General features: G+C 40.2%; 1 protein-coding gene across 1 annotated transcript in view; it reads left to right on the plus strand.

Moving 5' to 3' along the window:
• LOC104954090 (probable C-mannosyltransferase DPY19L1) overlaps positions 1 to 5,009 on the plus strand; it is an 11,701-nt gene extending 6,692 nt beyond the window's left edge. The window contains exons 5-6 of the mRNA XM_010781143.1: positions 1,960 to 1,974; positions 4,968 to 5,009. Coding sequence (XP_010779445.1) covers positions 1,960 to 1,974; positions 4,968 to 5,009 — 57 coding nt within the window. The remainder of the gene's footprint in view (positions 1 to 1,959; positions 1,975 to 4,967) is intronic.
• The last annotated feature ends 7,491 nt before the right edge of the window (positions 5,010 to 12,500 follow it).

Below are 12,500 nucleotides of genomic sequence, written 5' to 3' on the forward strand. Positions count from 1 at the left end.
CCTCCAACACACACGAACGCGCACATGACCAATGAAGGCCCGAGATAAGTTTGTGCACAGATGGAAGGCTGACAGGCAGGCAGGCCATCCAGTTATTTTAGCCGGGCCGGCTCAGATGATTGGTCGTGCTTTTTACAGCACTACGGCTTCCAAAGATGATTTGAATGAATTTATTGTCAAAGCATTTAATATATTCATTCGGGATATCGAGATGTTAAGAGCATTCCATGGAATATAACAAAAAGCGTTCCTGAAATAAATTACATACCCCACCTTTAAATGGTCCAGGGGCAGTGGGAAAATCAATATTAAGAATGTGTTAAAGGTAATTCAACGTGTAGTAAAGCAGATTTTAAAGTTCAGGATAAAACCACACAAAAAATAGATGTTTGATGGAGGACCGAATCATTTGCTGACACAGTGCAAATAAAAAAACAATACTTCAGTGCTGATATTTACTCCATTGCTTGTTCCTGTGTTCATTACATCTTTAGAGTGTAAGGGGCAAAGGTTAAAACGATTTTTAAAGAAAGGAACCAGCAGCAGTGGTGCCCTGCAGAAAGTTTCCTAGCATGAATGAGGGGCACTATATATATACCCAATCTTCAGCATATCTTTAAACTGAAACCAGCCTTAACTCAACAAACCAATCTTGAGGTTATATAATGGTGAGTGAGCCCATGGTCTACTGATACAAACCTTTTGCATTTGCAATATTACAAACTGGGTTAAGATCTTTTGTTACCAATCATTTTATAAATGAAATGGTGTTGTGTGTTCCCAGTTCAATCTAGAATTCTAATATATTTTTCTATGGTTTGTCATGTAATCTTATCACATGATTTATTTTGGGACTTTAAAGTGAGAGAACAAAGACAAAAATATTATATATCTTGTATAATATATTTATTTATATTCAAAACCGCACATTCAGTCTTTTCTCTTTGTGTGTGTGTCCTGTCAGTGAGCGGGCGGAGGTGTGAAACAGTTTGCAGTGTTTATAAGCTGCAGCGAGGTCACCTCGACTATAAAAACATCGCCCAGATGTCTGCAAGAGGATCCTGGCTCGGACAGAGAGGGGATCCATTGATGCCAAAGTAACCATGGGACAGTGGGAGGACGGCTGTGTGTGTTTCTATTTAATCACGTAATACAATGGTTCGTTTTTACAAAATTGGGAAAGTATGAATCACTATTTGTTGAACTAACCTCCTCCTTGTAATAGTGGAGCAGTGGTTTCCTTTCTGTGTGTGAACGAGTGTCCATATTAATACTGCTGATATTATTTCAAGATTTCTTTTTTTGTGTGTTTACCAGCAGTTACCTCCATATGTTAAGATTCCCTTTACTGGTGTATGTTAACTTGTCTTGGCAAGTATGTTTAATCTTAAACTTCTGCTATTTCTGTGAAGATTAAATTGGGTTTTGGACATTAAGACTGAGGACATTTTGTCTTCACTTCTTCAGAGGATTTGTTTTAGGATAATTGCTTCTTTGGTTGAAGGGAAATTATCTTTTGTTCTGTTGTCAATGGTGGCCTACAGTAAAAACTACAGGTGATTTTGGATCACAGGCCAGAGATTGCAGCATTCTTTTTTTACAGACATTGCCACAGACAAACCTAAAGATACATTTATTTATTTTTTAAATCAATGATGTTAAAGTGGCCCTATTATTCTAATTGCAAGGTTCATATTAGTATTTAGTGTCTCTACTGTGCTGCAGCACCTCTTTTCACCGTCTGCCTGAACACCAGAGCCCAGTCTGCTCTGATTGGTTAGCTGGCCGTCTCTGCTGTTATTGATCACCCGCTTAGAGATGTGCCGCCTCTTAGCCTATCATGTACTGTGTGTTGGAGCGCTAGCCAATAGAAGTGTGAGTGTTACATAGTGATGTCATTATGTTACAGAAGTAAACAAAGGAGTCTAATCGAGGGAAAACCTCAAAAAGCATAACAAGGCCCCTTTAAAATATGTATTTATTTTATTGGTCTTATTCAGACACGGCTGTTTTTAATTAGCAAGAGGTCCCTTAAGCAACACACCCGATGAAGCACCTTGGATATGAAGTGTCATCAACCCCAAACTTCAACACTGGCTCGGGACAAAATAACCCGGACACCCACACCCTCACCCTGCCAGAGCCATGCTGTGTTTGGTGTAAAAATAAATGTCTACATAGTAATCACAGGCTGAGCTAACAGTTTTCAAAAGCTTGTCCTTCACAGTCTTCCTCTGACAGCCCTGATGACAACTCAGCCTCAGTTATTGTATTTCGTCCGGGGCCCGCCAGCCGTGGATCAGCCGGGAGTTTGAGAAAATACCACCATGAGTTTGAAATTGGGGGTGATGATGAGAGATGTGGCATGCAGGGCAAGGGGTTTTATCCCATGCAATGTCCACATGTTCTGGCGGTTTTCAGGCGTGGCTTTGGATGGACAAACGCATGGCGCTCCAACAACAACTGCTGTATAGGGTGGTGTAACAATAAGCATCCTGTCAGAAGGGCGCGGGCAAACTGAGAATTACATTTTGAGAGAAATAAGTTTAATTTTGATTGTGATAGAGATCAAAGACACTGAGAAAGTTTGGCCAACATTGACAGGATTTGAAATTGAGTCGAGCCAAGATACTTTAATTTCTATTTTCATTACACTTGCAAAAGAAGGCAGGTCAAGTTCATTTTATAAACAAAGGGATATGTTCTTGCAGGTAAACTCTCAATACATGCATGCAGTACAAAACCACATAAAAACACATTTTGTTCAAAAAATGTAAACAAAAAACATGAAAAAGCAATTTTTCTTTGAAATGTCGAAGACATGAAAGTACATAATTAATAAAAAGTGTAAATAAACACTTAAAAGTTCCATTAGATACGTCATAACTTGTTTTGCTAAAGCTACGTCTGTTTCAACCAACTCTCCTTTTGAATAGTAGCTGCTCTCGCAGAATTATAGAATTTGTTGAAAAAAATTCAGTAAATTCTAATGGAATTAGAGCTCTATTAGTAGATTGAAAGCAAAAGTCAAAGACACAAAATACTGTCAAATTATAAAACAAATGTCCCGTGATCCATGACCTCAGCTTCTGCTCCATGTTCGTCTTCCTTCTCATTTTTTTCTGTGAGGATTTCCACAGTGTCTTTTCTTTCCCAGAACCGAGTTGGCAGAGAAAAACAAACACACTGTCTACATCACCCTGAGCGGGAAGCAGCGTGCAGATGTTTGTTTGAGGAGTTTGAGGGAAGCTACCACCAGAAATCAGACCGTTTTCCCCCTTCAGCTCCCTCCCTGTGCTTCTCCAAGCTAAACAGATGAGATCAACGCATCTTTCCTGATGTTGCTGACTCTGTCGTCAGTTAGAAACTTTTGCACACACTATTCAACCTGAAAGAGATTCTTCTTTCCAAAATCTGATGTTTTTTTTTTCCATGGAAATACAATTGCCCTTCTTCCTTTTATTGTCCTGGGGATCTGCAGAATCTCTTCTATCCACATGATGATAATCAGAATAATCAGAATATTGCTATTCGTCCCACAGAGGGGAAATTGACATTTGTTACAGCAAGTAAAGAGCCAAATATTAATTAAGAAGCATGCATACAAATATTAAGGATCGAAGTAGAAATAACACAATTTAAAGTTCACAAAATACACATACAGTGTAACAGTTTTGAAATATAGCAGCCAGCTGAAAGTATTAAAGGTGGAAGTGTACTATATTGAACAGCTATTTACAGTATATATATTGCACATAAGTAGTATTGCACAACAGGGGTGTTATAGTCTTTGTTGTTGTGTGTGGGGGTCTGCCAGGGGCCATGATGGTTGTAAAGTATGACTGCTGCTCTCAATAATTGTGAATTTGTTGAAACAGAATATGAAAAAAGGAGCGTTTAAAATATTTGTAAATGTCTCTTTGGCATCAGACAACCAGAGCCACTGTTCCAAAAATGTTGAATTGTTATTCAAGATTTTCAATATTTTGTTATCCTTTAGTGACATCTGCTGGTTTTAAAATGATGGTGAAACGGTCATGAGCTAGAGGAGTGATAATAACAAATTCTCCATCACAATGAATTCAATAAAAAAAAAAACTTTGTTTTATGTATTTATTTATTACAGGCAAAACAATAGCAAACATGTTGTAGGCCAGAAAGCACTAAATATTGTCCCCTAGCTTGAGGCTTGATTAACTAAAATAAACTTAAACCATTACTGGCTATAGTTGTTAAGTTATATATGTACCTAATGAACTATGAATCTTTTTTTATATGTCTATTCTATGCCCTTTTTTGTTTATTACGTATTTTACTGGTATTGTTGTGAACTTTTTCCCTTGCTGGTATGTGCGCCATCATGGCAACATAACAGCCCAGCGGTCAACATGGAGAGCGGCATGACTGAATTCTGACTGATTTGTTGTATTGCAACCAAAGTGTATCATTATGATGGTTTTGATTGACTTAATTGTGTTATATTTTGTTTAATGTGTCCTCAGTGGTTCTGGTTTATCTCTCGGACTGGAGAACAAGATGAGTGATTCAAAAGAGGAGGAGGACACATATTCATTCTCCAGCTGTCTGTCTCTGAAGAGTGACCGGTCTAAAGGAATACCTATATTCTTCAGTGATGAACCTGGACCCTCAGAAACAAATTAAAAGTCTGTTTCTATTGTAAACGGACCTGAAGAAGGTTCATCGTTTATGTTATCTGATCATCCAAACTGCTTTTATTATAATTACGCATGAGCACAGTATAGTACGGAAACACAGTAGAGCAGAATAGAAAATGCAGTGAAGTGCATTTATTTACTGCAGTTAAGTACATTGAACACACACTGTAAAGTACAGTAAATATAAAGTACAGTGTAAAAGGGAAATGGAGGACAGTTAACATTATCCAAGGATATTTCGTTTTTAAAACAACAAAATGTGTTATTGTGCTTTCATCTTTTCTTTTTCAGAACAAGGGTTTCTGCCTAAGTGTAACCCTCACCCTGGCCTAAGCATCTTTTTCTAAATATAATCTCAGATGTTTGGTAATAATAGTAAAAACTTGGTGAGCAGGTTGTGTTCAACACTGGCAAGTCTAGCACCCAAACATTTTCTTCGCAGCTATGCTCTTCACTGATGTCTCCCTACTGGTACCTGCAACCAGTGTTTAGACCAGACGCAAAGTGTTGCTTAATGGTTTGCGCCTGGCACAAGAATTAAGCGAGTACAGCAGAAATGCAAAAAGTACAGTAAAGAAAAGCAGTGAAGTACAATAGGGAAAAGGAGAAAGGTACACTGAAACACAGTAGATGAAAGTCAAGATTCATCTGTGTTCCTTGGCATTTTTCAGCCACACTAAATAATCAACTATAGTGAAATCATTCTCACACAGTACATGATGAACTTTGTGTTAGGTTAAGTTAATAAACCACAAACATGTAAAATGTTTTATTCTCACAAATGAATTGAAACGACAGCAACCCACAAACACGACTGTAAAATATAGAGTTTAGAGCCAGTCGAAAACATTTTAACCAGGCAAAGCTGCTCTTAACAAGAACTAATCATATCTGTAATACCCTATTCTGTGAGTCAACAATGTAATTAAAAGTTGATTACTGTGACTTACCTACCACTTGGGCAAGTTTATTCAAAATACATAGCTAGAATTTGGGTTTTAGCAATGAGTGAATATCAGTTGCCACCAATGTAACGTGCTATAAGGTATGTGTTCATCTCCACAGAGCATAGCCGTGGGAACATGTTTCAAATGGGGGGTGCTGTGGGGATGGCACCAGGGCTGGTTCTGACCAATGTGCTGCCCTATAGAGTTCTTACTAAAACAGTTACTCTTAGCGTGTGCAATAGAAACTTTGCTCTCTTTTTTTCCTTTCCGACTTCGATTTACAGTGTACGGTGGTACACTTTCGAATGACGGCAAAACACTGAATAGTCGAGTATATAAATTTACAATACGTTTAGTGTATACACCTAAAATTACGATGTCTATACTCAGTATTAAAAACCATTATGCCGCGTTTATATACACTTATTATAGACTTCCTTTCAACACGACGTTTTTCAGTCATAACAGTGTCTCATGACGATTAATTTTCATTATTAGGAAAAGTCTATTTAATATGATTTAGAGATGGTACTAGTACAAATTTATAAATACAAAAGTTTCAAAAAAATTAAAGGAGGTAGACAATTACGTATGTCAGTTAACGTAATGTCAAGATTCTTAAACGTTTATCAAGAGTGTGTCTGATGCGCGTATATGGTCATTTATGTACATTTTTACGTGTATTATATTTGTGAAAGACATATAGTGATCTTACCCTTATGGAACAACAGTTGTGTTGTATGTGATGTATGCCATCTTGTCGTATCGGTGCCTTACTCGTAAATGTAGTCTGTCTAACTAGCGCCGTACCGCACCTTCTTATTGAGTCTCACCACGAATGACAGTCAGGATCTTTGGTGGTCTCAACCACCTGTGTTAGAGTCAACCTTAACTCCAAACTCGAAGATATTACTTGTACTATCATCTTCTTATTATGGTCTGAAGACCTCTGGTTTACTTCTTATGTTCGCTACAGTACTCAATAGCTAGTATCAGTCTCGTCTGACTCTTTCTCTTAATGTTCTTTTCCAAGTTCCGTTAACCCATAAACTGTTCTTCTCCTTTTCTTACTAATTATTCTACTCTCACTTATGTCTCTCTCTCGCTCTGTCTGTCTGTTTGGTTTTTTTGTGTGTATGGAAATTCAGTCTGCCTTCTCTGGCCTCGCTCAAGATGTGTGTGGTCTTTATGTGCCAAGTGTCGGGCAGATCATACTGTGTCGTACTACCTCACCTCTCATATTAGAAGACAACGTTAATCTAGAAGAAGTAGAGAAGTGTGTGTATATGTCGAGTCTTTCACCCATTACTTGCGACGCGACGTTACAACCTTAAATAGTGGTGAGAACGTCAAGGGATCACTACTTGTTACACGACGGATTGGTGGCATAATTGTGGGATCTGTAGATGCTACATCGTTTTTACTTAGTAACAAACGATATAACAATCTGGTCAACCACCCGACAAATATTTTGACAACCCTCGTTGTCGAAAAGAGACTTACACGTCTACCTTGTAGTGCAATGTGAAGACGGTTGCTATAAGTAAAACAAAACGGTTGTTTGACTTTTGAACAATTTGATGTTGTAAGTTCTGATTTCGAAAGGGGAATGTTGTGTGTGTCCGTCTAAACGTCTGTTGGTAGAAACGAAGACAGTTTATCTTTTGTGCACGTACCTTTGCGGTTATGGGAAGTCAGATAACGACACAATAGTGGTTGTGTCACGGTCTATGTTTGCGTGCGTCACGAGTAGAGCGAACTAAAATACAGATTGGTGTATTGTTTCGGTAGGTAGGAATAAAATGTTGTCTCGTTAAACAACTTCTTCCGAATATAAGCGTCATCGCGATACCACTCCTACGATTTTTAGATTCAATAAAATGGTAATGAAAGACGACATCAAAGTAAATAATTTAGTGGATTAGGAAACCCTTTATGCCAACAATTTCTATCACTTGCTGTGGACATTCTCGACAGGGACTTTATGAATAAAACAGGAATGTCAGGTTTTTATTTTCATGTGTAGACATTAGTGTAACACTCTTTTCATTTATTCACCTAAATCTTAACATCGTTAGTAAGAAGACAGTGCGAGTAGTGGCGGATTATCTAAATAACCCAAGTCGAGATTACACTTTTGTGTGACAACAGATAACAAGGGAAAATCTATTTATTTCCGTGAAGTACAGTAGTACCGAGTAGAATCCGTAGTATAGTATCACAATGTACTACTTACTATATGTCTTCCCCCCCCCCCCCCCGTTTCCTCCATCTGTGTGGACCTGTAGATTGCCGAGTAATATAGTTTAGTGTCAACGACGGGTGCCTTTCGTGGAAGTAGAATAAGCAAGGTTCTCATATAACTATGTTTCATCCGCTCGCGCAACAAGACAATATTCTCACTAGTGTTCCAGATACGTTCACAGTTAATCGTCTTTAGAGTCGGCATATTCATTTTCACTTTCCTAATCAAACTAATAACTAACCACCCAAGGATTGCTGTTTGTAACCAGGACGTTGGTTAAGAATGCTAGTTACTTTTGTGCTCAGTAAACAGTTCCTGCTCACGGTTGTGGAAGGACCAAGGTCGAGAGTTATAGTCTTACATGACGAAAAAGAACAAATTTACTAACCGTTTAAGTTAGCGAAGCCAATGTCCTGACAACCAGCCTGTTTGTTCTGTAAAATTTCTCAGGTTACCGTAGACTTTAACCGCTAATTGAACAACAAAATTCACAAAACGTTTAGTTAGTCGGCTATTCAGAGTTTTATCAAAATGGTTTTACTTCTTATAGTTCATTCAAACATAACGTCAGGACGACACTGATGCTAAACGTTATGTTGGGGTATCGCATACGTCGGTCGTTAATGTAGAACATGAGGTACATGACAAAGAGTGTTGTCCTAGTAACCAATCACACCAGTTAGATCGAACCTAGTTTGTTAACATGTCTCATTATAACCTAGTTAGCGTATAATGTTATTTTGTGTCTAGTATGTATTCCTATGTATTGGTAATTGGAATATGTTATACAGGACACCTCCCTTCTTAGACAGGCCTTTCTGGGTAAAGAAAGAGGTCCAAACTGTTCCCATGGGCTTTTTCACACGACAGTAAGAGCTTTGTCGACACTCTCTACTACGGACTACTGTCGTCCTCGTTGTACACTCGGGTTCTCGACTTAGGTGTTCATTTGTGTCGTCTTACACACTCGTTATGTACTATTATCACTTTGAATGGTCACCCTCTATGGGTCAGTCTCGTCGACACCTGTCTCTCTTAGTTGACATATGACGAATTGTTGTTTACACCTGAAATGAACTCATAAAGGTAAAACACGTTGACTGAAGATGGGTGATGTTAAGTCTCCATTTATCATATGGAAATAGAGGGTGCCTAAATAAAAATATACAAACTTAATGAAACGTGTATAACTAATTATTACCACTTTATGATTAGTTTTGAATTTTTCCTAATATCGATGTGAAACCTCAGTGAAAGGCTTTCGGATGGGATGTCATATGTTCACGTACTGGTTGGTCATGTGGAAAGGTCAAACTATGATGAAATTAGTAGTTGGCATTATACTTATTTTTGTATTAAGACCTACCCGGTTAGACGTATTTACTCATGAAAAGTGAAACGTGAAATCCATATAAGAACTAGCGATTAGTGAAAACACGAAAATGAACTCATTGTACACTAAGTCCTTCAGAATGAACATTGTTTGTTCATAGATGCTGAGACCATGAAGCGTGAAAATGGATTAATGATACATAGATTCATTGAAGAACGTAGGATTCCCACCCACTTCAACCTATTATCTGTACACACGACGACGCAACTTAGTATTCTATTGGGTATTTTTTTATCGAAATTGAAAACGTTCTTTTCGGACAATTGTGCCGACGTTCATGGTCCGTCTATCATTGTGAAAATATAAGGTAATTATTATCGTTGTTACCACCGATTACGAGGACTCGATCGAGTACACGATTGTAATCGTTGATTAGTCGCGCCTCTATTGAGATTAATGGGCGATTACGATGCATATGTGTATTGCAATCGTCGGCAATCGACCCCCAGGTGCCTCTTCGATCGTCCGATTGAGTGGCTCTTCATTCTACCTGGTGGGTCGAAGGGCTGACGTCTTTCATATATCGGTGGTCGAACACAGACTCACTCGGGCAATCCTAGCCCTCGGCAACTTTCGAAACGGGACGACGGACGGCAATGAAACGTCCTCCGGGCTTGTTCGCCGCCGGAGGCCAGTCGGACCCAGCAACCTGAGAAGGTCAGTACAAAAGACAAAAATCGGTGGTACCAAAGGCGGTCCCTTCTCGGTGCCTCCCGCTCTTAGGCTCCTCTTATTGTTTTTTTTTTGGCTCCCCACACTCGATGTCGTCGGGAGTTACTATCAGACCAGGCGCCTAGACGGGAACGTGATGGACGCCGGACTACGAAAGTGACCAAGGAGGAAGTGTAGACCTACTTCGAGGCGGGGGACGGACCGGGCATACAGCGTTGATGTTCCTCGAGACGACACATTTGTAGCTGCTTGTTGGCTTCGTCGCCCATGGTATGACAAAATGGTCTAACAAGTTTGTTTGTTTGTGTGTGTGTGTGTGTGTGTGGTGTGTGTGTGTGTGTGTGTGTGTGTGTGTGTGGTGTTTGTGTGTGGTGTTGCTGTGTTGTGTGTGTGTGTGTGTGTGTGTGTGTTGTGTGTGGACCGCGCAAAGTGAAAATAGGCAAGGAAGTCCAGTGGCAAGTTGTAGGGAGGGAGTCTGACTAGAGGATGAAGGTGATTTTGGAGGGACGTCTGGTGCAGAAGACTTTCTTCCTTTGTACACTCTTGGTCGTTGTAATAACATCTCTTGAACTACTATTGCTATTTGGTCTTTTTTATTTTTTCCCAAGGTTATAAGAGAGACGACATTTTTTTTTTTGTCCTTCTTAGGACTTATAGTTCTGGTACTTCTGTCGTAGTGTGTCTACATGCTGAATGAACATCTCAACCCCCTCTCCTCAGGAGGACTACCTCCAACGACGAGGGACTCCACTACGTGACAGGACCGTCTTGGACACAGGTGTCGACCATCTCCTGACCTAGGAAGTCCTTCAGGACTGTGTCTCGGTGGTCGACCTGGTCGACGAGGAGGTGTCCTTGTCCTGAGAGGGTAGACTCGTCCCGGCACCCTTCATCCCCACGACTCCCACGGCGTCGTAGGGGACCCTCCTGTCCCTAGCACGTGAAGATGTTCTATGATTATGTTATTTTTGCTTAAAAGTCGGAACTACCATTGTTGTAAGTTATTAATTCCATTTCTATTGTGGGAAGTGGGGCCAGTTTAAAAGGGTAACGAGACATGCCTACCCGCGACATCACTACTTTCACCCCCACAACCAGAATAGGTCGCGGGCGTCGAGTGTCGGTTTCCACTCTCTCTATCTCTCTCCCCACGTGGCCACGGCCGCCTCTAACAACAATCGAGGTAGACGACGCGATTGCCTATATTCTTCGACAAAGATGTTATTACACCTCCCTCTCAAGACAGGGACAGGTCTGACTCTCCGAGTTCACTTCATCTTCCTGATGACTCCCAAATCAAGTTAAACCAGATTTACATAGAGTCACTTAGCAGTTTGCAAAACTAGTGTTAAATACAATTGTTTATAAAGGTTCGTGTGGAAATATTACATAATCCTATTTATTTTTGTCAAACTTTAGTAAGGTTACATATCGGATGATATCCTGATCGATTCTGGTTTTTATATTAAATTTTTTATACGTATTTATTATGTTACAATTGACCATTTTATCTATACTTACTTGTTGTTTTTTATTTTATTCAATGTAAAATAAACAATAACCGGATACCATCCAATAAACTTTTACAAGTGTATGAATAAACTATTTTTTTACGTTTGGCTTAGAAAGTACCCCACAAATCTCAAAATGGGGGATTCTAGTCAGAGATAATTAACCGGCGAGTTTCACGTGGTCTAACTTCGTAAAATGAATTTTACTTTTTTATAGGAAGGGCCCCCCCGTTGGTGCCTGGGGGTGATCTCTACACTTCGGGTGGGGGGTTAATTTTGTACAACCATTATGATTTATGTAAACTTCGGAAAAATATATTCGACAGATGGTACAGTTATACCAAGAGAGAAAACATCACATACCAGAAAACATCTCCAAAAGTAACGGTCGANCGTCTCCTCCTATGGCGCCATCTCCTGGGTCCCATATGTAGCGATGGATGCGGGAGTGCCCGGCTAGCTCCCACTCCTGCCTCCAAGCAGCTGCCAACCATGCATCTCTGGAGAGGTCCTCAGAGGTGACCTCGTCAACCTTACTTGCGTGAGGGCTTCTGCTCCAGGCAGGGGCGCAGTATTCCACTGCAGAGAACACCAGGGCTTGGGTCGATAATTGCAGCGTCTTAGCGCAGGCTCCCCGGGTTGTTCCAGCGAGGCGGTGGATCAGCGCGACCCTTGATGTTACCTTGGCCTTGACTTCTTCAAGGTGTTGTTTGAAGGACAATATCCGATCCAGACGCACACCGAGGTACTTCGGGGCTTGCTGGACCTCCACACGTTTATTGTTGACACGCACCTCAAGTTCCCTCCTAGCTTCTCTGGTGCTAAGATGGTATGCCGCTGCTACTGTCTTTCCGATGTTGAGCTGTAGACTGGCGTCTACAGCTCAACATCGGAAAGACAGTAGCAGCGGCATACCATCTTAGCACCAGAGAAGCTAGGAGGGAACTTGAGGTGCGTGTCAACAATAAACGTGTNTACTATAAAGTCTCCTTTTTTCTTTCTTTCTTCCCCCTACCTTTCCCCCCTCCTTTTCCTCTTCATTCCCCCACCTAGCAG

This window comes from Notothenia coriiceps, unplaced genomic scaffold, assembly GCF_000735185.1.
Source record: "Notothenia coriiceps isolate Sejong01 unplaced genomic scaffold, NC01 NC01_scaffold00000491, whole genome shotgun sequence".
Classification (NCBI taxonomy): domain Eukaryota; kingdom Metazoa; phylum Chordata; class Actinopteri; order Perciformes; family Nototheniidae; genus Notothenia; species Notothenia coriiceps.